The 24,732-nt window shown below is 42.4% G+C and overlaps 1 protein-coding gene across 4 annotated transcripts in view; it reads left to right on the top strand.

Moving 5' to 3' along the window:
* The window catches only part of LRCH2 (leucine rich repeats and calponin homology domain containing 2), a 157,614-nt gene that overhangs the window by 67,827 nt on the left and 65,055 nt on the right, over window positions 1–24,732 (top strand). For 3 of the 4 annotated variants that reach the window (XM_068250913.1, XM_068250912.1, XM_068250915.1), the window contains 9 exons: window positions 16–152; window positions 6,377–6,510; window positions 8,302–8,389; window positions 8,538–8,646; window positions 13,321–13,424; window positions 13,506–13,573; window positions 16,528–16,638; window positions 17,680–17,757; window positions 24,531–24,576. In XM_068250913.1, the coding sequence (XP_068107014.1) occupies window positions 16–152; window positions 6,377–6,510; window positions 8,302–8,389; window positions 8,538–8,646; window positions 13,321–13,424; window positions 13,506–13,573; window positions 16,528–16,638; window positions 17,680–17,757; window positions 24,531–24,576 (875 nt within the window). The remainder of the gene's footprint in view (window positions 1–15; window positions 153–6,376; window positions 6,511–8,301; window positions 8,390–8,537; window positions 8,647–13,320; window positions 13,425–13,505; window positions 13,574–16,527; window positions 16,639–17,679; window positions 17,758–24,530; window positions 24,577–24,732) is intronic. The other variant, XM_068250914.1, reaches the window with a different exon arrangement.

Raw genomic sequence — 24,732 nt, 5'->3', positions numbered from 1 at the left:
TTTCTATTCCTTCAGAATTATCGTCCCTTCCCTTGGTAAAGCTGGATTTTTCTTGTAATAAGATTACAGAAATCCCTGTCAGTTACAGGAAGCTGAGTCAGCTGGAAGTATTAGTCCTGGATAATAACCCTATGCAGTTACCGCCAGCACAGGTAAATGGATCAGCCTGCATTACAGCTCCATATTATCCATTTCAGCTTCGACAGAATTACTGTGTTTTTGCTCTCTAGAAATCGTTTCCTGTATGTTCTGCATCTGCTCAATTTGATACATGTTTTGCCTGCCTGCTCTTCCAAGATAATGAACAAAAAAATGCAAAAGTGTAACATACTTTTGTAAGGATTTCCATTGATCAAAAAGGATCAGTACACGCCGTAACTAGTTTACTATCTGTATCAGTTCATATGGGGGGTTCAGATGTCAGAATCCTAAAAGGGTGTCAAATAAGTATTTTTTTTTTTTCTTTTAATCCATGTCCAATTTTAACACAAATTTGTTATAAGGACATCAACACAAATCTTTTACATAAGGAAATTTGTCCACTGATTGCTTTATACTGATTAGCCAAAATTATTGAGCATTTGCCACTAAGAATTTGCATACACACATCCAATTTTTATTGGCCTATCGCTGACCAATTTTACCACCTACTTTTAGTATGAGGGCCAAAAGATTTTTGAATACTATAAACAGATTGTATGATGTAATCTTTCATACTACATGGAAGTGGTAAAATTTGTCAGTCAAAATTGTATGCATGTAGGCACCCTAAGTACTATATATACTCGAGTATAAACCACGTTTTTGAGACCCAAAAATTAGCCCAAATGCGGGTCTCTGGTCTCTTACCCTTGTTATGAGCACACGTGCCCCCTCTGCCCTGATTAACAGTGGTGTGGACTGGCCTGTTTAAAACTCTGGAATACAAGCGTTGTTGCTTGGGGTATTGCAGGTATATGAATTTATGGTATGCGGGGCAAGATTATAGTCGCCAGGCTTTTTCATTTACATTGTGAAATACAGGTGAAACTCGAGAAATTACAATATCGTAGAAAAGTCTATTTGTGTAATTCAACTTACAAGGTGTAACTAATAAATTAAATACTTATTACGTGCACAGCAAGATATTTCAAGCTTTGTTATAATTTTGAGGTTTGTCTTACAGCTTTTGAAACCCCAAAATCAAAATCTCAGACCATTACAATTTTGTGAAAAAGTTCAATGCTCTAGGCTCAGTGTCATACTCTAATCAGCGAATTAATCCAAAACACCTGCAAAGAGTTCCATTTCCATGTATTTGTTTCACCTTTTAAAGGGATACTGTAGGGGGGTCGGGGGAAAATGAGTTGAACTTACCTGGAGCTTCTAATGTACCCCCGCAGACATCCTGTGTTGGCGCAGCCACTCACCGATGCTCCAGCCCCGCCTCTGGTTCACTTTTGGATTTTCAGACTTTAAAGTCTGAAAACCACTGCGCCTGTGTTGCTGTGTTCTCGCTCCTGCTGATGTCACCAGGAGCGTACTGCGTAGTCGCAGACCATACTGGGCCTGCGCAGTACGCTCCTGATGGTGACATCAGCGGGAGCGAGGACACGGCAACGCAGGCGCAGTGGATTTCAGACTTTTTAAAGTCTGAAATTCCAAAAGTGAACCAGAGGCGGGGCTGGAGCATCGGTGAGTGGCTGCGCGGGCACAGGATGTCTGCGGGGGAACATTAGAAGCTCCAGGTAAGTTCAGCTCCTTTTCCCCCGACCCCCCTACAGTATCACTTTAAGTTGAATTACTGAAATGGACTATTGAACGATATTCTAATTTTTTAAGTTTCACCAGTAGCTCTTTGAGATTCACTGTTACCTGAGAGCAGACAGCTGACCTCTTTTAGTCATATGTGTTTTGTCACCAACACATTCTGGCATTCTCCAGTGCATATGTCCCTTCTACCCCCTCCATGTCAATTGTATTCTCCAAACCATGCTTTGCTCTGCACCATAAAGCCACTGCATTTCTTACCCTCGGTTTATACTTGAGTCAGTCATTTCTTCAGGTTTTTCTTTGTCACCTTATACTCCAGTATATACAGTATTCGTAATTGCGTCACTTGCATATATTGATGCAGGAGAATATTGTCACCAGAGAGGGAGAGAGTGCTTTTTTTTAAGTGGCGGCATCCACCCTTACCCATTATAGCATGGGTACAACAGTGTACAGAGCTCAGCTCATCTGCTGGCCACAGTGGAGTTTGAAGCTGCCCAAAAATACAAGAGAATGATTCCGCCTGTCTCCACCCCTTGAAAATGCACATGGGTACATTTATTACATGGTCGTCATTAAAAGCACAGATATTTGTCCTGTGATAGCAAAGCATGTTAAAGTTATGAAATAAGAGGGATTGGTTCCTGCATCAATATATGCCAGTGATGCAATTACAAATACTGTATATACTTGAGTATAAGCTGACAAAGAAAAACCTGAAGAAATGATTGGCTCAAGTATAAACCAAGGGTAAGAAATGCAGTTGTTTTTATGGCGCCGAGCAAAGCATTGTTTATTTTTTTTATTAAGCAATACCAGTTGCCTGGTGTCCTACTGATATTTCAGGCTGCAGTAGTGTCTGAATCGCACACCTGAAAAAAGCATGCGGCAAATCCAGTCAGACTTCAGTTAAACATCTGATCTGCAGGCTTCTTCAGGGTCTATGGCTAAAAGCGTTAGAGGCAGAGGATTTTCAAGACAGCACGGCAATTTTTATTGTTCAAAAATAAATATGTCGCCCTCTATATTCCTCAATTCAGGTGTGCTTTTAATAGCAGGACATGCATTGTGGATAAGTATGCCTGAAAGTCACAGTGGCGAATGGTACAAGATATGTTAGGACATTACATGACCAGTAGATTCAAAGTGCTCCAATCTGCAAGAATTGACTGAAAAATCAATGCTTGTGTGGGTAGGCTTAGTCCTGATACAGACCAAACAGACTTCTGTTAGCTACCTAGCAATGCGTTTGTTGGTATAGATCGACCGCCGCAACTTCGCCGCAACTGTCACTAGTCCGCGTGAGTATGCGGACTAGCGACAGCAACCTCACTAGTCCGCGTGAGTATGCGGACTAGCGACAGCAACCTCTATCCACAACACGGAGCTTCCGGCGGCGGGGGAGGAACGTCGGCGACAGCTTCCGTCGCACAGCTGATCCCTCTTCTGCGTGTGTACGCGGAGGGACCTGGCGACGAGCTGTCGCCGAACTGTCGCGCACACGCTCCCGTGTGCTTGCGACAGCCCAAAAAAGTTGCCCGTGAGTATGGGCCATAAGAGCAGGAAAGAGATAAATGGGGTCAATAGTTCATAGATTTTAACTCTGGCATACTTTAATGAATGTGTCATTGAGTAAAAACCATAATCTTAAAACTTAAAAAGTAGATTTAAACTGTGGAATCTTAAAAAGTCATTTAGGCTTCTTGCACACCAAGACGTTGCATTAGGTGCCACGTTAAGGTCGCATAACGTGCACCTAACACAATGTATGGTGCTGCAAGAGCCGACGGTAGAGTGAGCCGCGTTAGGCGGCTCGAGTCCTATAATGTCTCCCAGAGTGGCGCTGATTGGCCAGCGGGACCACGTGATGCAGAGCGAGACACTCTGCATCACGTGGTCCCACCGGCCAATCAGCGCCCGCCAGTGCAGTGAATATTAAGTAGCCATGTGCGCGGCTACTGTAGCTGGCTCTCCCCGCCTCCTCTCCGCCCCCCACTGCGCATGTGCAAACAGTCTAACGCGGCTATAGCCGCTCCAATGCCGTAGCATGCTGCACTTTGCACAGAACGTGCAGCGTTACATGTAACGCAACGTGGGCTGTGTGAACAGCCCACTTGTGTTACATTGCTGTGCGTTATGGGAGCGTTACAAGCGCACTAACGTGCGCCTGTAACGTCTTGGTGTGTAAGCAGCCTTATAGGACAAGGAAGATAGATACAATCGTTTGTTTCATTAGTTTATTTTCGCCTAGGGTGTGCTTTAATGAAAAATAGTGCTCTGTCCTCTTGCTTAGTGCTGCACAGTGAGGGAAGTGGGAACAGAAACAAAGAAAGTCATACAGTATGTATCAGTATAACAGGATCTGTCTCTCCATCACAAAAGAAAGCAAGTAAGCAAAATCATTGCATTTCCTCTGGTGGTGTGTTTTTATTACACCGGAGATGACATTTAATTATCTATTTACATTAAAAAATGATCCTACAGCACTATGGCCTCAGCTTTGTCTTCCAGTCAACTTATTCAATACTAATACTAATGTAGTTTTCCTGACAGATCTGTTAGTCATAAGGGACGTGGTTTCCTTGTTTGTAATTTCTCGCATATCGAGGTGTTAATGTATGTGTGGGTTTCTTTCTTGCTCTCATATAAAAATAGACTTGCCTGCTCTCCAAATGGAAGATCTGGTTGACACCAAATGATACTGGCTTAAAGGGGAACTTCAGCCTAAACAAACATATTGTCATTAAGTTACATTAGTTATGCTAATTAAAATAGATGGGTAATATAATATCTTTCCATCCCTATTTTAAGAGAACAGGCAAATGTTTGTGATTTCATGGGGGCAGCCATCTTTTTCATGGGGCAGCCATCTTTTTGGTTGAAAGGAGGTGACAGGGAGCATGAGAGACAGTTCCAACTGCCCTGTGTCCTGATCACCCCTCCCAGCTGTGCGCGGTAGGCTTCAAATCTCAAATTCAAAATTTAAAAAACACATTTGCACCAAAACACCAGAAGGAGAACAATAACATCAGAAATCCCATAATGTTTTGCACAGCATCAGGGGAAAAATGCCCCATGCAGCTAAAAATGAGGCTTGGGTAAGAACAAAGTTCTGGTGCTGTGAAACTGTTAAACACCAGGCCTTTTCAGTGCTGCTGAGTAGATTTTTAGTCTGGAGGTTCACTTTAAAGACATAGGCAAGAGCAGAACATTTATCGCGCTTCTCCGACTCTAAGCGACAGGTCAGCAGCCATAGTTCTATAGGCAGTAGCAGTGTTGGGGAGTCTTGCTCAGTCTCCTTACTGAATAGGTGCTGGCTTACGGAAAACAGAGGCGAGGTTTGAACCCAGGTGTCTGACACAAGCATGTGGCTAATCAGTCAGAAGACCTGATCTGCTTGTTCAGGGACTATGGCTTAAAGTATTAGAAACACAGGAGCACAGGGACAACCAGGCAATTTGAATTGTTTAAAAGGAAATAGGGGCAGCTGGTTTGAATCCCTGCTAGGGCGCTATCTGCAAGGAGTTTGTATGTTCTCCCTGTGTTTGCATGGGTTTCCTGGCAGCCCTGACGATCCTCTGCCTCTAATACTTTTAGCCATATACACTGAACAAGCATACAGCAGATCAGGTGTTTCTGACATTATTGTCAGGTCTGAAAAGATTAGATGCATGCTTGTGTCTGGTGTGACACTACTGCAGCCAAATAGATCAACAGGGCAGCCAGGCAACTGGTATTGTTTAAAATGAAATCAATATGGCAGCCTCCACATCCCTCTCACTTCAGTTGTTCTTTAGAGCAGTGTTCCCTAACCCTGTCCTCAAGGCCCTTCAACAGTGCATGTTGTGTGGAAATCCACAGAGGTAGTTAAAGGGGCACTATGGCGAAAAAATAGTAAAATTTAGAATATATGCAAATATATACAAATAAGTAAATTTTTTTCCAGTGTAAAATGAGCCATAAATTACTTTTCTCTGTCGTTGCTCTGTCCAACTGCCCCAAAACTGTAGCAAGCAGGGAAGCTGGCCAGCATCATTGTTTAAATCCTTTTTAGGGAATATCTTTATGAAGAATAAAAGCCTTGCTGAGAATCCTCTGAAGAGATGGACTAGTCCAAAACCTGTCACTTCTGTCAGATTTCTACTACCTACTGTAAGTAACAGCAACATAGGAGAAAAGTAATTTACAGCTCATTTTACTCTGGAAAAAAACATATTTCTTATATGTCTGTTAGCACATACTGTATTTTAAAATTTTAAATTTTTCACCATAGTGCCTCTTTAATCAGCTCTGCTGGGACACCGATTACCTCACCTGTGACTGTGTGTGGTTTTCTGCAAAATGTGTACTGTTGGTGGACTTTGAGGACAGGGTTGGGAAACTCTGCTTTAAAGGGAAATAAATCTGGAAGCCTCCTTATCTTTCTTGCCACAGCATCACTTGAATTCTTCTCACAGATGCTCCTATAAATGATGCCCAGCAGGTGGCAGTGTCTGACCCCATTTCCTTGAAGAAGGTGGCTTATATATTACACAGGGCTGTGTATTAATCTGAGTATATTTGGTATCAGTGGTATTATATCAATATGATGGCATTAATATTTCCTTCTCTGGACCTGACACAGATTTGCCTGAAGGGGAAGGTGCACATATTTAAATTTTTGAATATTCACGCTTGCTGCCGGACAGAGAAGAAGCCAGATTCCCTGGACTTGCCCTCATTGGTGAAAAGAATGCCGTCACAGCCCCTCACTGACAGGTGCATTATTGCTTCACACTTCATGAATGATGGCTTCACAGAATAATAGTATGTTTTGTGTTGTTTAGCTTTATACCTGACATTCTTCTCTGTTGTTACCAGCATCTTCTTTTGGGTTTCTTTTACAACTGCCAAGTTATTTTTTTTTTTTTTTTTCATGGAAAGTTGTAAACCTACCTCTGGCCATTAACCACTTCAGGACCACAGACTTTACCCCCCCTCGCCCCCCCCCCCCCCCCCCCCCCAAAGACCAGGCCATTTTTTGTCAAATGGGCCACTGCAGATTTAAGACCAAGCTGCAGGCCCGCACAACACAGCACACAAGTGATTCAACCCCCCCCTCTTTTCTCCCCACCAACAGAGCTTCCTGTTGGTGGGGTCTGATCTCCCCCCCTCCAACCACACACACACACACACACACACACACACACACACACGGTTGTTGTTTGTTTTTTTTACAAATATTTGCTGTTTATTTTTACATACGTTTCTTTATTTTTTTTCCCCCTAAAACCGTCCTCCCTCCTCTGGCTGGCCAAGCACTGTGATTGGCTGTCATAGGCTTCGGCCTGTGACAGCGGATTACCGCCGAGTCTCTGGAGGGGACAGCTGTGTCACATGGCTGTCCCCAGTACAGCGCTGCTGTAGATCACAGAGCTGTACACCCATACTGCACAGACGCTCCATACTGTACACACGTGAGCGTGCAAGAGAGCATGCTTGCGCAGGTGCAGTACAGGGCCGCCCTTCTTCAGGAGCACTCGGGCTCCCTGAAGACTCCTGAAGCCTCCTTCGGCCGGGTAAAGCAGTATTTGACTAAATTAGTCAAATACTTCTACCGGGCGAGCCATCACTGGAACGAGAGGACCAGGAGAGGAGCCGGAAGGCTCTATAGGACCCAGAGCCTTCCCTCTCCTTGGGTAAGTATGTGTCATTTTTTTAAATGCGGTTCCCATTCACTTTAAAGGACCTCTGTTGCAAAAATCTTAACATCTTAAATATATCTAAACCTATACAGTTAAGAAGTATGTTTCTTCCAAAGTAAAATGACCCATAATTTACTTTTCTCCTATGTTGCTGTCACTTACTGTAGGTAGAAGTACAGTAGATAGCATTTTACTCAGGAAGAAATGTACTTCTTATTTATAGGTTTTAAATTTTAAGATTTTTGCGACAGTGCCTCTTTAAGTTACTGCTAGACTTTGAGGACAGTTCACCTGGGTGTTCAGTAGCAACATTTATTCACTGTCAACTTTAATGAGCTGTAAGGAAGCTCTGCAAGTAGCATTTTATGGATGCCAAACTTGGAATAGTAATCTGCAGCAACTGGGAAAAAAAATGCGAGTGAAAGAAATGGGAGGAGCAGTAGAGCTTCAGGATCAACTCTGTAACCTGTAAGCATACTGTTAAGGCCGCCATATGTCATTTAGATCAGGTAAACCATTGATAGGATACTGATCACTTTCCGGAATACCGCTGTGCAGCACACAGTATTACATAAGATGTCAGCAGATGTTGGAAGCAGCGTCGGCCTGACTGCTGCCGCCACTAGCGTTGTGTAGTGAACAAAGCTATAGGAAGTACTGCTTCATCTCTGCATCTGGGGAAAAAAGGCTTTTCCTAATCAACGATTGATTAATAAAACAAACATTCAGATATTAAGGGCCTCAGTTTTCAGCAGGTTTTCATGAGCGTCAAAAATTAACATCCTGCAGGTATAGATTGTAGAAGAGTTATTGAGCACCTGTCTACACATTCAGTCCTAATGTTCCTCTTGGTTTTTGATTGCAGTATTGAGGACTTTTACCCAAGTAAAAATCATGGTCCTGACTCCGGCATTGGCAGCGACAATGGTGATAAACGACTTTCTACAACAGAAGTAAGTTTCTGTAAATAAATTTCCAGCACCCAAGTTACCATCAGTTTGTTTATTGAAACCTGGCTGATTGTGTGCTGCACCTGGGTCAGGTCAGGAAGGGACTTGTCTGAAGAATCGTCACTGATGTAAGATTGTGATGTGTTTGCAGCCTTCAGATGATGATACCATCAGCCTTCACTCTCAGGTATCGGAATCAAGAGACCAGGCACAGAAAAACGACAATCACGTAGCAGGGAGTAAACTGGACTCACATAAAGGTAACTTTGTGTCCATGCACAGTGACAGAAACGTTTAGGGCTGTTACATGGATATTAGCATAAACTAGCTTCTGTCTGATAGAGAAAAGCTACTTGTAGTGTCTTTACAGGTGAGACTGTTGTTACCTGAGCTGTAATGCAAACTATCTTGTTCTCTGGTCATCCCCTGTCTCATTTCCCTACACAGTCTGTTTATAGTATTCAATGTCAGGTGACCTTCATACTCCATGGTAGTGGTATAATTGGCTAGTCAAAATTGAATGTGTTTGCAAGGCTTTAAATTAGTTGGCTACAGAGTACATAAAAATGATGCAACTTAAAACATTTGAATGAGAAAAATGTTTAAAAGTTATTAATTTTAAATGCTTTCCCTGCTTAAAGCGGAATGAAACCCAGCATTTCTACTTTGCTCTAATAGATTATTTAAGCATATTATATACAACCAGCATTTTTTTTTTGTGCTAGAACTGCATTCAAAGATTTAACATAGACTTTAGAAGCTTCCCTTCCAGCAGAGCTGGTGGCTTTGGAAACTTTACATGTTATCTAGTGTTTAATTGTATCAAGTCAGGAATGTCAACAAAGCCTTCTCTCACACCAGGGGTCTCACAAAGACAGTGAGACAAGCATAAAGCTGGCCATACACTGGCCCGATTTACCGCCGTTTCGACAGCAGATTCGATCACTGGGATCGAATCTGCTGCCAATCGTTCGCGCTACACGCCCAATTTCGATTCATTTCGTCCGATCCCGTCGATCGCGCCGTGCGGAAAATTACCGTCGATCGCCCGCGGGTAAAGAGCGCATCGCTAGCGGCGTTCGAGTGCCTGACGACCGACGCAATAGAGCAGCATACATTACCTGCTCCGCCGGCGCGACTGCCCCCGCTCGTCTCCGGTCTTCTCCGCTCTGGTCTCCGGCATGCCTTCACTTATTCCTGCCCGGCAGGAAGTTTAAACAGTAGAGGGCGCTCTACTGTTTAAACTTCCTGCCGGGCAGGAAGAAGTGAAGCATGCTGGAGCCGGAGACCAGAGCGGAGAAGAAGAGCGGAGAGAGGCCCGGGAGTCGCGCCGGCGGAGCAGGTAATGTATGCGGGCGGGGGGAGCGGCGGCAGCACCACCACCACAACAGATTGTGATCGGTTTCAGGCTGAAATCGGTTCACAATCTGTTTGCAGTAAAGGTAGCCATACGATCCCTCTCTGATCAGATTCGATCAGATAGGGATCTGTCTGTTGGTCGAATCTGATGGCAAATCGACCAGTGTATGGCCACCTTAAGGGCTTTTTCACATCAGAGCTTGCGTTGAACGCTCAAAGCATACGTTTTGTTGTATGCGTTTTGATATGCGTTGCACTGCAGTGAGTGTGCGTTTTCAATGCGTTACAGCACATAGAAAAACGCAGGTAATTTTTTTTTTTCTTTTAACTTTCAACTTTCTACATTGTTCCTCTGTTGCATTCTGGGACTGATTGCCTGCGTTAACGGATTAAAAACACGCATAGTGTGCGTTTTACATTGACTAACATTGTAACGCATAAAGCTAGCGTCGGCCGAAAAACTGCGCCTGGGTGCAGTGTAACGCAACACACAAAAACGCAGCGTTATATGTGAAAGCTAAAATGAAAGTCTATGGACTTTCATTTCACCTTGGGTAACGCAAACTCTACCCGTTGCGTTGAAACGCAGAAAATCTGCCCTAATGTGAAAGAGCCCTAAATGCTTTCTGATTAAGTTAGAACTTGAATAAAGCAGTTATAAATAAAATGCAAAGTCAGCTCTGAGTAAAATTAGTGTACTTTAGGAATGTATAATTTCTAAATGAATAATACTTGTGCACAAAAGCAAATATGATAACCGTATGGCATATAAAAAGTAGGACAACATGTTTTTATTGAATATTATGTCAGGGTTTTATACCGCTTTAATGCCAAGTCCAGTATTTGGAGCTGGAGGTTAAAGAGAACCCAAGGCGAGGTTCTAACAATGAAATCCCCATACAGAGGCTGAGTCTGCCTATAGAGCCCAGCCTCTGTTGCTAGTCAAATTCCCCCTAAGCCCCCCTGCGCTCAGCGAGACCCCATTAATCACAGCCGCGCTGTGAGGGCTGTTTTCCTCTCTGTCAGTCTCCGCTCTCCCCGCCTCCTGCATCGCTCCGGTCCCCGCCCGCTTCCCTTCCCTCCAATCAGCGGTGAGGGAAGGGACATGGGCGGGGACTGGAGCGATGCAGGAGGCGGGAGAGCGTCGAGACTGGCATTAGAGAGGTAAACACAGCCCGCTGCGACACGCTGCGTGTCGACAGCGCAGCTGTGATTAATGGGGTCTCGCTGAGCGCAGGGGGGGGGGCTTAGGGGGAATCTGACTAGCAACAGAGGCTGGGCTCTATAGGCAGACCCAGTCTCTGTATGGGGATTACATTCTCAGAACCCCACCTCGGGTTCTCTTTAAAGCAAACCTGAAGTGAAAACTGGAGTCATATTATATTGGCGCCGGGCCGTTTGGCGCAGCCCTGCTGCTGCTAAACTCCCCGGCGGTGTTAAATACCGTTCCCCCTCCGAGTTGTAGCAACTCTGAGGGAGATGTAATTCAGGGTCTGGCAACTGCCGGAGCTCCAAATTACCTTTATGCTGGGCGCGCAACTTTGGCACTGAAATGAACTGATCTGGTGAAAATTGCCTCTGTACAACTAATCCGAAAAATAACTTTCCTGGAATCCCGTCTGAAGTAAAATTATAATGACTTTACTACTGCTCTTCCAGCTCCCACACAGAGAAATTATGACCTATTGAACCTTGACCACTCTGCAACTGGCTAACGCTGATTGGTAGCTGCAGAGTGGCTCCCCCAGGACTGTCTAACGCCGAAAAGCATCAAGTCCTGGGGGAGGAGATTAGTGGGGATTACACATCCCTGCTTGAGTGACGTGTCGGAGCTCCGTCAACAGTCTGCCAGCGGCGATCATTGCTGGCAGACTAAAAAAAAACCTAGTCGTTTATTTACATTGTACAGCACTGCGATTTCACGCAGCGGTGTACTGGGGCAGCCTTGTCACTTGGCTGTCCCCTAGATCGCTTCACTACATGATCCCCTCTCATAGGCTGATGCCTGTGAGAGAGGATCGCCCTGATTGGACCTCGGGGGGAGGAAGGGGATAGAGGGGGAAAAATAGTAACATGTATTTAAAATAAAAGAAAAAAAGAAAAAAAAGCCTGCAGCAGTGATCAGATGCCACCAACAGAAAACTCTATTGGTGGCAACAAAAGAAGGAAAAATGAATTTGTGTGCTCAGTTGTATGGCATTGCAGTGAGCTGTTGAAGCTGCAGAGCACTGAATTGTAAAAAATAGCCTGGTCACTTGGGGGGGTGTAAGCCTGTGGTCCTTAAGTGGTTAAGTAACTATACTGCTAACAGGAGCGTTTGTACAGCCACAAAAAAAGTTTTACATCTTCTGATTAGTTTTCAGTAGAGCTGCTGTTATAGTTTGACTACTAGACTGCAACAGATGAAGCACTTATTTATTCCCCCATGCAATGAAAGTGAACACAGGTAAGTTCTAAGTAGGTACTAAATGTTCACTGGTTTATTTCATCATGCCACATCTTACTTGTGGTACCTTTTTTTAAGTGCTTCCCTGAGGTGAATAGTACTAAAATGAGATAAAGGGGAACTGAAGAGAGAGGTATATGGAGGCTGCCATGTTTATTTCCTTTGAAGTAATAATAGTTGCCTGTCATCCCTGCTGATCCTCTGCCTCTAATACTATTAGCCATAGCCCCTAAACAAGCATGCAGCAGATCAGGGGCCTGATTCACAAAGCGGTGCTAACAGTTAGCACCCTGGTAAAAAGCCCTTTATCATGCCTAAACTCAGTTTAGGCGTGATAAGTTTAGGTGTGATAAGTTTAGGCATGATAAGTTTAGGTGTGATAAGTTTAGGCATGATAAGTTTAAGCACCAACTGCATTAGCACCGCAGTACACAGCTGATCAAAAGTTTTGCGCTAGCAAAGTCTGGTGCACCTCGCATAGAGTTTAATGGCGCTGCTTTGCGTGCGGGACTTTGCACGCTATCTACACTTATCTAAACTTAGCATGCCTAAACTTATCACACCTAAACTTATCACACCTAAACTTATCACACCTAAACTGGCTTTTCACCAGCGTGGTGCAATGGTTATCACGCCTAAAGTCTCTAACTGGGTTAGCACCGCTTTGTGAATCGAGCCCCAGGTGTTTCAGACTTTAAAGTCAGATCTGACAAGACAAGCTGCATGCTTGTTTCCGGTGTTATTCAGATACTACTGCAGAGAAATAGACCAGCAGGGCTGCCAGGAAACTGGTATTTATTAAAAGGAAATAAATATGGCAGCCTCCGTATACCTCTTACTTCAGTTCCCCTTTAAAGAATTTGAACTATAGATGTTCACAAAATTGAACATATCTGTGACATATCTAATAACCTTTGAGATTCAGGAAAGCAGATCTGATTAGTTCTGGTATGTGGAAAAAAAATAATTCACTGTTCGTTTACTCATTGATGGAAAACGTGTGTGTTTTCTTATTTTTGGGAGGTATGCCTTTGGCACTTTTAACAAAGTGTTAGCCTTTAAAGTAGCAGAATTAAAAACTAAGAAAAAAAAATCGATCGTCCATTTTTCCTCTGTTTTTAATGAGCAGGCCAGGATCAGGATGGGTATGACTATGATCCCAGTGGTGAGGATGCTGCTCTGTCGGATCATGGTGACGTACAGCTCAGCGGGCCATTTGTTTCTTATATTAAGGTAACTCTGATACAGTGTAGATGAGCATTGCTGTTATGAACTGCACACGCTAAGATGAGTTGTTGGTGTTGGACATTTTAGGAACGTGGAAAAGTTTGTGACAAATCGGAGAAAGCCGATGAAAATGAAGAATGGGAAGAAGAGCAAAGGTATAGTGTGGGTTAATTATCTGAATAACTTAACTAGAATGACTTCTCTCTCCACGCCTTCCCACCAATATCTGATGTCCAATAGAATGCTGGCTGCTGGGGTGGGCGTTCTCCTATCTGATCTTACACACCTACCACACACCGTTTTTGGGCTTCTGCTGCAGGGCTGTGGAGTCAGTACAAAAATCATCCAACTCCGACTCCTCAGTTTATGAAACCACCGACTCAGACTCCAACTCAGTCTCCAGGTACCCAAAATGGCTCCAACTCAGACTCCTTGACTCCGACTCCTTAGTCTAATTCTTACCAGGGTTGTGGATTTGGTACAAAAATCATCCTCCGACTCCAGGTACCCAAAATTACACAGGCTCCTCGACTCCCGACTCCACCGCCCTGCTCTGCTGTCCATCTAAACGTCTTCTCTCGCCACCAGATAGTTTCTATTTCCAGGTCCTGTACCTCTTTTCTAAATGATGTCTCCAGTTCCTATTTACTGAACTTATTACAACCATTATAGGCTATTTCACGATTTTCTTTTACAGTAAAAATATTACTGCAAACAGAATTCTTTGTCCTAAGGTCTTATTCAGCGGTCCTCTATGATGGCCACACACTTGACTTCCTACACATCAGTCTTTCTCACTTATTTAGCAAATTTATTTTTCTTGATTCCACATGGAGGTTTTTTTTGTTTAGCATTTCAGGATAGCGCAAGTCCCATTTTCAAGGCAATAAATACAATAGTAATGGCCAAGAGGAACTTGACTGCACTCAAATAAAACAATGCGTGCCCGTGTGTGTAGCGACAATAGAAGAAATTATACTCCATAAATAAGACTCTGTGGCCAGTGTCAAAATTGTGATTAGTGCTTTTACAGTTTTGAAGTTTGCATTGCACAGCAATGTTCTTGGTCAATCGTTTCGGGGAGCTTGTCCAAAACAATTATCAGGATGCCCCAACTGTTCCTGCTTCATGATAGTTTAAATCTGCACTGTATCGACTTCCTGATTCATGCAAGCAGACATATTGTTAACATCCTGTGCTTTCAAATGAGCTTCTCTGCCATGGCAGCCATGTGACATGGGGAGAGATCAAATTACAACTTGTGGTTAGACAGAAATGAGGGGAAATTAGACAAAACTCTCTAAATACGTACAGGGTTCTCCGTTTTCCTTCTGTCCTGTGCAAGAGTTCAGCTCCACTTTAAAGAATATGGCAGCACTAGATGTGAAACATGCTGCCTAATTTTTGTTCGGGGACACATGCTGTCTAATTTAATTAGTTTTTGGGGCATATGGTGACTGTTTAGAGGAGGGACAAGGGGAATGACATGACTGCTCTATTATGTTATTTGGATAACCCGCCTGATTATAATTTGAGATTTCTAAAAGTAGTTGCTCTGGAAAACAGTACATACGCTACTGTATGTAATGCTAGCGCTTTATAAATAAAGGTTAATAATAAAAATCTGCCATTGTGGGGTCACACTGCTGCATGAAGTTGCATTATGTATTTCATCTGTACAGTGGTCCAGAATCCAAAGAAGGGTAAATATATCTGAAATTTACTTAAAGAGGAACTGTGGCGAAAAGAGGAAAAAATACATCAATACATTGCAAAGTTAGAAGATAAAAAATAGATGCGAGATGAAGAAATTATATTCACCTTTCATGTGTGCATATTGTTTGATCCATATTCAGCCTGCACACAGTCATCTTTACTACTGGCAGACATGAAAAAAACAGACAGCACCAACCGAGCACGTGGATTATAGCGCAGGAGATTTGGGTGCAGCCGGCGCCACCATAGATCGTAATAGCAATTACAGCTATAGCAGCGCACAGTGAGTAACTTCCGCGCTGTCAGAAGATTGAGCTGAAGTTACTTTTAAAGCACTGTAATTCGTCCGCCAGCAATAGCTGGAAGCCGAATTACATCTTTCTCCACCATCCACGTGGACCTAGAGGGGGAATAGTAATGAACGCCGCTGGGACTTGTGCAGGAGCAGGGTAAACTGTATGTCGGCTGTATCCTGCGCCCAAGTCTCCCAGCGGCTGTGTGTCTTGTATGCGTACCAACTGCCATTCTCTATATCCTCAACCTTTAACAATGCTGTAGGCTAAAAGGTTTTAGTGTTCTCCCCAGAATTTTTCTCCAGCCGGGTGGCATGAAAAAGTAGCCGAGTGGGGAATGCAGGGCCGCTTACAGCATAGGAGTCGTCGTCGTCGAGCTGATGACAGCCGGGTGCTCACCAAAATTAGCCAGGTGAAGCACGAGCCTGGGGATGAACAATGAATATGGGTGTTCTAATTGCATTTCATACTGGGGTGATCCTTGCATTGAATGTGGGGGTTAATTCCATGTTTCATACAAGGGTGTTTGTAGCATTTCATAAGGGGGGGGGGGGGGGGTCATTTTTGTATTTCAAATGGTTATTTGCTGCTGGGATCGAGGGATGTTGCAGATAATAAACAAGGGGTCAGTATCATACTAGATTATCTGCAATTCCCCACCACCCCAGCAGTAAATAACATCCATATGAAAAAACACGCATGTGAACTCTGCAAGAATCTTTTTTGCAGAAATACATATGCACAGAGTTAGATGCTGGTTGCTAGGCGGTTGGAAACAGATGCTATTTCCCACAATACAGCAACAAAGGTCCCACAGTGTGATGTCAGGACCTAGGTCCTGACATCATACTGTGGGAGGAGTTTCACCTTGATATCGGCCATACAAACCCCCTGATTTCTTTGAGGTGGTAAAGATTTCTCATGGGGAAACGGTATCAGCTATTGATTGGGAGGAAATTCAATCCTTTGTTACAGTTCTTCTTTAACCTTCTGGTAAAGGCCCACAATTTTAGAAAAATGTACTACTTTGAAATTGCTTCCAAAGTAAAATGTGTCCGAATGGGTTAATTGCGTTGTTTCTTTGCATTTTTATTCTCCAGACTTCAGAAAGAGCAGCTGTTGGTAGAAGAGGAGGAAGAAGATGAAATAAAAGAAGTGACAGATCTCAGAAAAATAGCCGCACAGTTACTACAACAAGAAAAGCACAACAGGCAAGATGCTCTCAGCAGTATTGTTTGTGAACGGGGCGTATTACTGGCTTTTCTTTTATACAGTTTTGTAATAGAAAAAATAAGTTGAGTATAATCACACTTTTAAAATATTTAGAAGCCATTAAAATATGTAGGCTGATCTAGCAAGTGGCATGTTATAGATTTCTGTTGCTGATCTTTGGAGGCCATACAGGGGTGTTCAAACTTCCCACTGTTCACCGTTTTTGAGTTGGTGTCCTGGCATTAAAGCATCGCTATCGCCAAAAAAAGTAGACTTTAAAATGTATGTGTATCATATATATAAAAAATGTACATTTGTTCCCGAGTAAAATTGCACTATAAATTATTTTCCCATCTCGATGTCACTTACAGTAAGCTGTAAAAATCTTAACAGGTTTTGGACTAGTCCATCTCCGCATGGGGGATTCTCTGGGTCTTCGTTATTTTTAAAAGCACTTATGAAAGGGCAATTGCTTGGTTCAACAGCCAAAATAGCGTTAAGGTGAGTAGGGAAGTCAGTCCACATCCTTATATAGATCCTTTCCAGGAGGTACTCTAATAAAGTTTAAAGGAAATACTGAAAAACCCTAGTGAGGAGATGGACTAGTCCAAAACTTGTCAGATCTGTGAGATTAATACTTCCTACTGTGACAGCAACAGGGGAGAAAAGTCATTTATGGTGCATTTTATTCTGAGCGAAATGTACTTTATAAATATGTATTTTCAAATTTGTGCGCTTGTGGTCCTTTAAGTCAGTCAGGATGAATGCGCAAAACAAGTACTACTTTCCTGATATGACATTTCTGCACTTTTTGAGTCTATCTGTCTAAAGTCGGTAATCTTTGGCACGCTGTGCTACAATACCTCTAATATCTAGTGTTCCTATCTTGTTTTTCCTTTCTTTAAACTAAACTAATTCAGTATTAATCTATCTCTTCTCTCTTTCCTCCTGCGAAACTAACACCTTTCTTCACTTTCCGGTCTGTCTCCTTCTTTCCTCCATCTTTGGCTCTGCTTGGTATTCTTGCACTATGGCTACAGACGGAGACCTTTAAGTTATAGAACATCATTCAGTGAAAAGCTCTTCCAGAGATCCAGAGCCGCTGGGCGGGCTTCAAGGTATCTCAATCTTGAGACCTATTGGGACTCCTGACCGCTAGCAATATTTCTATTAAACTAATACAAATTTGCACAGGTTATTTGTATTAAAGGGACACTCAGTCTGGAAAAAAAAAAACAGTTTTACTCACCTGGGGCTTCTACCCCTGGTTGAAGCCCCAGGTGAGTAAAAACTGATTTTCTTTTTTTTCAGACTTAAGCGTCCCTTTACGAATTTGTTTAGGAGGACTGGTATGTTTTTACTTTTTTCCATGGGTGGATCACAGGATACAGCCGGGTTACATCTCGTGAGCCAACATGTACATGTCATTTTACTGTGTTTCAGTGGAACGGGCAGTTCAATTGAAGTATCAGTTTCTGGCAGGAAGTTTAGAAAAAAAAGTGAATTCTCTGCACATGGCTAAGGCCCCATTCACATCTGAGCGGTAATTGTGTGATTTCCGCTCACCGCTTAGCACATGGTTTGCTATGGCAGTGTTCTTACGATTATCGATAATTTTTTTTTTTGCGATTATCGATGATTGCAAACTCATTACATGCAGCGATTTGGCGGCGATTCTTGAGCGATCACTATTAGCCGCTAATCGCGATCGCTCCCAAAACACTATACAGTTCAGTGATTTTTCTGCATTATTCGCGGAAAAATCACTCCCGCAAAACGCTAGCGGTAATCGCTAGCGTTTTGTGATTTTAGATGTGAACGGGGCCTAAAACTTTGTAGCAATTGTGATACCAATGTAATTAAAGTGCCCTTAAAGTGAACCGAGCACCTTTTTTATCATTCAGGACATTTTTTATAGCATATGAAAAATGCATGCCGACAATCTGTTTCATTATTAAAATAAACTTTCATTTTACCTTGTATTTTACATTCAAAGTAGATTAATTACCCTGTTTCAGCAGGGCTGCCCGGCCGTCCCCGCCGCAGAGCTTTCAGGTCCCTAATTGTTTTATTGGGCTAATTACCAAGAGGTAAACAATGCTATTAGACAACAAAGAGGGTTAGTAATTAGGACTGTTTCTTCAAAGACCGAGTTTGTGTCAATGTGTCAAGATAGCATCTCTGACTTCTGTAAATAAGGAATGTGAGAAGGGGAGGGGGGAACATGGCAGCTTCTATGCCAGGAGAGATTCCATTGAAAGAGAATGTGCTCAGTTCCCTTTAAGGTGGAACTAAACTCAGTTTCCTGTCTGCTGTAAAGATTACCACAGCATAACAGTTAAAGACAAAAAGTTCCAACCCCCCCTTGCAGTTTAGAGCATGGTTTCACTAAAGGGGCCCATACACTGGTCGATTTTAGCCTTCGGTTGGCCGATTTCGATTAGATCTTTCTGACAGGATGGAAGATCAAGGTCGATCTTCAGTCTTACTTTTCTTACCTTAAAGGAATACTATCGATACCCAAGTGTTCTAAAATGACAATGTGCAAATAATGTCTAAGTAGCTGTGTAAACATTTTCCTACTTTTCATGTGAAATATCAGAGGCAAAAACTGTAATTTATTGAGGGTAGGATTTAGCTATATTGGGACAAATCAATTGCAGAAGGGGTGTCTGCTTCAATGCACAGCCAGAGTTGCATATCAGACTACAGAAAGCAAATATCAAACATATCAAACTCTGAAAGCAAAAAACAGTATGAAAAGCTGTGACAATTAGTTACATTTCCTCTGCTCTCTTCAGACACGTCAGTCAGAAACACAGGACACAGAAACTGCAGCTGTTGGGAGCTCTCTCTGTCACACACAGAGCTACACATAGTTAACTGATCAAGTGTGAGGGGAATTTCCCCTCTCCTCATGACTCAGTCAGTCAGTTTTGGCGTCAGTAAACTTTGAATGTATATTGGTAACAGTAAACAAAGAAGTTGCTACTAAAATGTATACAGCAGTACTTGGCAGCACTTCCCAAACAATTCCTGTGTCAATTGAAAAAAATATGTGAATCAATAGTATTCCTTTAATTATATTATATTTTTGCTTTTTACAAGCTTAAAAATGTAACATAGAAAAAGTGAAAACAGGTGAAAAAGCTTTTGTGAATCATGCAAATAGTCAAGTTCCTTCTTAACTGCCTCATCCTCTGTTCATATCTGTTGTGTACAGCTCCACGCATGGAAAAGGACTTAAAGGGAGGAACCTTTACTGAGTGGGATATGGATGTTTCCTTTTATACAATACTACTTGCTTGGCACTCCTGATGATCTCTTTTGCTGCAGTAGCGGCTGAATCACAACCCTGAAACAAGCATGCAGCTAATCCTGTCTGCCTTCAGTCAGAGCACCTGATCTGCATGCCTGTACAGGGGCTGTGGCTAAAAAAGACACAGGATCAGCAGGAGAGTAAGGCAACTGGTATTATTTTAAAAGGAAAAATCCATATCCTTCTTAGTTTAGGTTCCCTTTAAAACCTCTACTTCCATGTCCACATATGGGGCATCTTACTTTGCTGCAAGCCAGACAGGAAGCTCATAATTCTTTAAAAGCAGAACTAAGAGAGAATTTCATATCATTCTTTCCTCAGCCCCTTATTTGCTGTCCCCAAGACCACCACAGTATAAATCAAACTGAGGTCTCCTGAACAGAGGGGTGAGGCAAGTTTCCCTACATTTAGACAATAACCGCAGTGAAAACTTCAGGTGCTGACATATTTCTACACTACCCATATCTAAAATAAAACATCTAGAGTTTACAACTGGGGTAAAGAGGTGCCCAGGTATGAATATAATCAGGTTAAAAAACAATAAAATATAAATAAGTGAGAGAGCAGTTTATTATGCACAGACAACTCGTTTTGCGGGTGCACACCCACTTCCTCAGGCCAATACAAGTGCCAGGACAGCTGTAGCCAATAGTGTCGAGCGCTCGTTCACAAGGTTGCTTGCTCTTGAAGAAACTTTTGAGTACTATTTAAAGCTAGTAGCGCTGCAGTTCTCCAGAAGCAGCTTTTTTTCACTGGCTGCTTTCCCAGAACCCCTACAGTTTCCAGCTGTGAGTCGGAGAGAACACTTACTGGCCTGATTAAAATGAATTGATGCTCTGAGTAGATATTGTTGTAAAATGTGCCATTTCTTCATGCAGAGGGAATCTGTAGTTTCCATTTTTGAAGGAAAAGGTAAAGCGATGACAGGGTTTGACATATCATCTAGGAATGGTTATTTATCTCCCTTCCCATCAGACACCGCACAGCATATCACTACATCTGAGGAGGAAAATAGACAAGCAGCTATTTCCAATTCAGTTTCAGGATGTCCTCTATTCTTAGGCAATGAAATATGAATGAATCTCCTCGGAAGCTATGGTGAGATATTACTTTTTTTTTTTTTTTTTTTTTTATCTACCTCAGTTTCCTCAGCTCTTTTCTGATTCGGTTTTGAATCTAGTGCTATTGGCAATGCAAGACAGTATGAGCTCTGCCCATGTAATTCGCTGTGTACAGTAGAATCTCGTTATAGTAAACTCTGTTATAATCCTCTGGCTATAGTAAACTCAGTCCCCAGTTCTCGACGAAACCTGTATGAATATATAATGTGTGACCAATCCTGATATAGTAGACTTCTGATATAATTTAGTAAACTATTAGTCCATGCCCCTTGAAGCTTACTTTAAAGGCATTTTAAGTGTATTAACTACTTGAATATGATGAACTTTAACAAAGGACTGAAATTAATTCTAATCAGTTGCTTATACCCCCTTTCTCAAGTGAAATCTTAACCTTTTCTCAAATAGATCATCAGGGAGGTACGGCTGATATTGTGGTGATGTCAATACCATGGACCTCACAGTTTGCTGTCTATGAACCTCGTTGCATTGTGGGAAATACCCGCTTTTCCCAACTGCATAGAACTCTCAGTAATGAACATTCCGTACAGATCACCTGGCAGAACTGAAGATGTCACCACCTGTGATACATTTCAGAATGCAAATGGGGAGAGGAATGATTTTACACTAACTAAATAATCTATAAATGAGTATTATAAAAAGAAAAAAAATTCACTACAGTTCTTGTTAAAGCGGGGTTGTCGGCCACAAAACCAAACTCTATTTAAACACTGCAGTGTGTTTAAAATGTTGCCAAAAATCTCTCCCTGCAAGTACAAGCTCTCCAATCTATTCAGGAATCTCTCTGCTATTATTATATTTTCTCAGTTCCCACAAGCTTTTCTGTGCCATTACCAATGACTCTCCCACCTTCCTGCTTCTCACTGATTGGCTGAGCAGACTGCTGCCTAGCTGAAACATGATCCTCTGCTCACTCCTGTTTACAAGCAAGGCTGAGGTGACTCGGTGATTGGAGGAGAAAAAAAATATGTAAGGGAAGAAATCACATTAGGATTTAGCCTCAGACTGTGGGCAAAAGACTTGGTTCCCACCAGGAACAGAATTCTCTTCATTTACTATATAAAATTCACTGAAATCAAAACATGGACAGTATAATACATGTGTTATGTAAGTGCATCAAGTATTTATCTACTTGTATATGTGTTGTTGTTTTTTTTCCCCTGGCATAGTATGGCTAATCCTCCAGCTTTTAGGCGTTTTGGATATTCTTTCTTTGAATGCTTCTAGTTTACACATTTATAGTGTTACCATATATTTGTGCTTTTTTTTTCTTTTCTTTTAATCCCCAGTTCCTACAGTTATTATTTATTTAGCTTCCAAATGCTATTCTAAAGAGAATCTTGTAGGGCAGGCGTTTATTAAACATTTACCAAGCATTCTGTGCCTTTCGTGAAGTCCTTAAAGCACCTTTTAGCTTCATCCTGTGAATCCTAATCATAATGAGATTGCTGTTTAAGCTTTAAACACAGCATTAGCAGTCATTTAACACGCTTTAGCAATTCTCAAACTCGTGATTTGCCTGTATAGAGTTGTAACACTCTAATAAGCTTACTATTAAAGTGAAACTCCAGGCATCCAATACCACCAGGTGTTGTTGGGCTGAGATACCAAGCATACTGTAAACCATTTTGACAAAATCAGCCAAGATATGTTGGTTTTTCATGAAAGATTTAGGACTACTTCTCCTGCTGGTTGGCTGATGGAGCATATTATGATGGTTGTAACTTGCATAATACTGTTTTGCATTGACATGGTGGACAAAGGTCTCGATATAGAAACCTCACCCACATCCTTACACCTGAGGCCTACACATTTTTGAATAACATAGTCTGTAAAGACTTTATAGCAGGGGCATCTGAGGAAGAGGCTTCACGCCTCCCTTCACTGCTGTTATGCTCCCTTCTCTCACCCTGATAAGCAATTGGACATCTCAGCTATGAAAGCTGACAGCTATAGGTTACAGCAGTTTTCCCCAACCCTGTCCTCAAGGCCCGCCAACACTGTATGTTTTATATAAATCCACAGAGGTAATCAGCTCTGCTTCAACATTAATAACTCCACCTGTGATTGTGTGTTGTTTCCTGCAAAACATGAATTGTTGGTGGGCCTTGAGGACAGAATTGAGGAATTCTGGGTTACAGCGTTTACACCTGCAGATCGGATAGACTGGAACCAAGGAGATTTGTGTACTTAAAGGGACTCAGAGCTGAATAATTAAAAAGATTTTATACATACCTGGGGCTTCCTCCAGCCCCATCTGCTCCGATTGCTCCCAAGCCGCCATCCCCTGCTGCCCGCAGCTTCGGGAACCGGGTCAGCACACTTCCGTCAGTAGGAGCCAGTCTAACGTAAGAGTGCGCTGTTTGCGTATCTCTCCAGCAGCCGCTGGAGAGATACGTAGAGGGCTCACTTCTCCTGCATAGCTAGCTGCGACTGACATCAGTGACCCGGTTCCTGAAGCTGCGGGCAGCGGAGGACGGCGGCGTGGGAGTGATCGGAGCAGACAGGGCTGGAGGAAGCCCCAGGTATGTATAAAATCTTTTTAATGATTCAGCTATGAGTCCCTTTATACTCTTCTGTTGATGGATTGAGAAAACCAGTATCTGTATACTTTACATTAAGTACACAAGCACAGTCTACAAAAGCATTTAATTTTTTCTGGTGTTACATTTTTATAGTTCCTAGGCTGGAGCTTTCACATACTTTAGAGCAAATCTGTTAAGTATTGAAATGTAGCTGCAAGTATACTGGTTATACTCCAGATAATGAACATAGAAGTTTGCATGAAGACCAGGTTTACCCTCATACCCAAGTTTTATGTGCTTGTAGATTGTTTTTTGTCATACTCTTCAGTATACTTGGCAGACATTACTCATGGTAATAGCATACAGGTGATGATGGCAATTAGACATTACTTTCAGTACAAACCTTGTATTCGGACAGTTGTATCCGGTTTCATTTTAGGTATACACACAATGCTAGCAGGAGTAAGTTCATTGAATTACTCATAAGTGACCCAAAGTTAGTTTAGACAGAGTAAACTTTTTGGATTAGTCATAGAATATTTTCATACAGTAACACTATGTCCAGATGAAATGTGGCTTTTCCTTCCAGCACTAGATAATTCACGCACTCAGTAGGCAGTGGCAGTGTTAGGGAGTTCTGCCCGAAGAACTCCTTACTGAATAGGTGCTGGATTACTGAATAGGAAGAGCCGATATTTGAACCCAGGTCTTCTACGTCAGAGGCAGAGCCCTTAACCATTAGATAAATTACCTGGACGGTTGCATCTCTTCTTAATCCAAAAGCAACCACTCCACACATCATTTGACACTTCTATAGTTGGAATGTAGTATATGAACTAATTTGTAGAGGTTATTTTAGTTTACATTTTGTGAGCATTTGCTGATGGGGATGTCTTGTGCTTTTTTAGTAGTTCACCGGGAGACCATTCACAGTTGTCACCATGCAGTTGGCAGGTAAGGACAATATTCTTCACAACTGATGCATGCATTTTATTGCTAGACACTTGTCCCCCCCCCCCCCCCCCCCCCGTTCAAAAGGATTGGGTAGGGCTGTTCTCTTTAATCTATTCCTTACATTGGTTTGGTCTCATTAGGGACATTTTCTTGATC

Source organism: Hyperolius riggenbachi, chromosome 8 (assembly GCF_040937935.1).
Source record: "Hyperolius riggenbachi isolate aHypRig1 chromosome 8, aHypRig1.pri, whole genome shotgun sequence".
Classification (NCBI taxonomy): Eukaryota; Metazoa; Chordata; class Amphibia; order Anura; family Hyperoliidae; genus Hyperolius; species Hyperolius riggenbachi.
The sequence above is the reverse complement of the archived record's forward strand: the minus strand, read 5'-3'. Positions and strand labels throughout refer to the sequence as shown.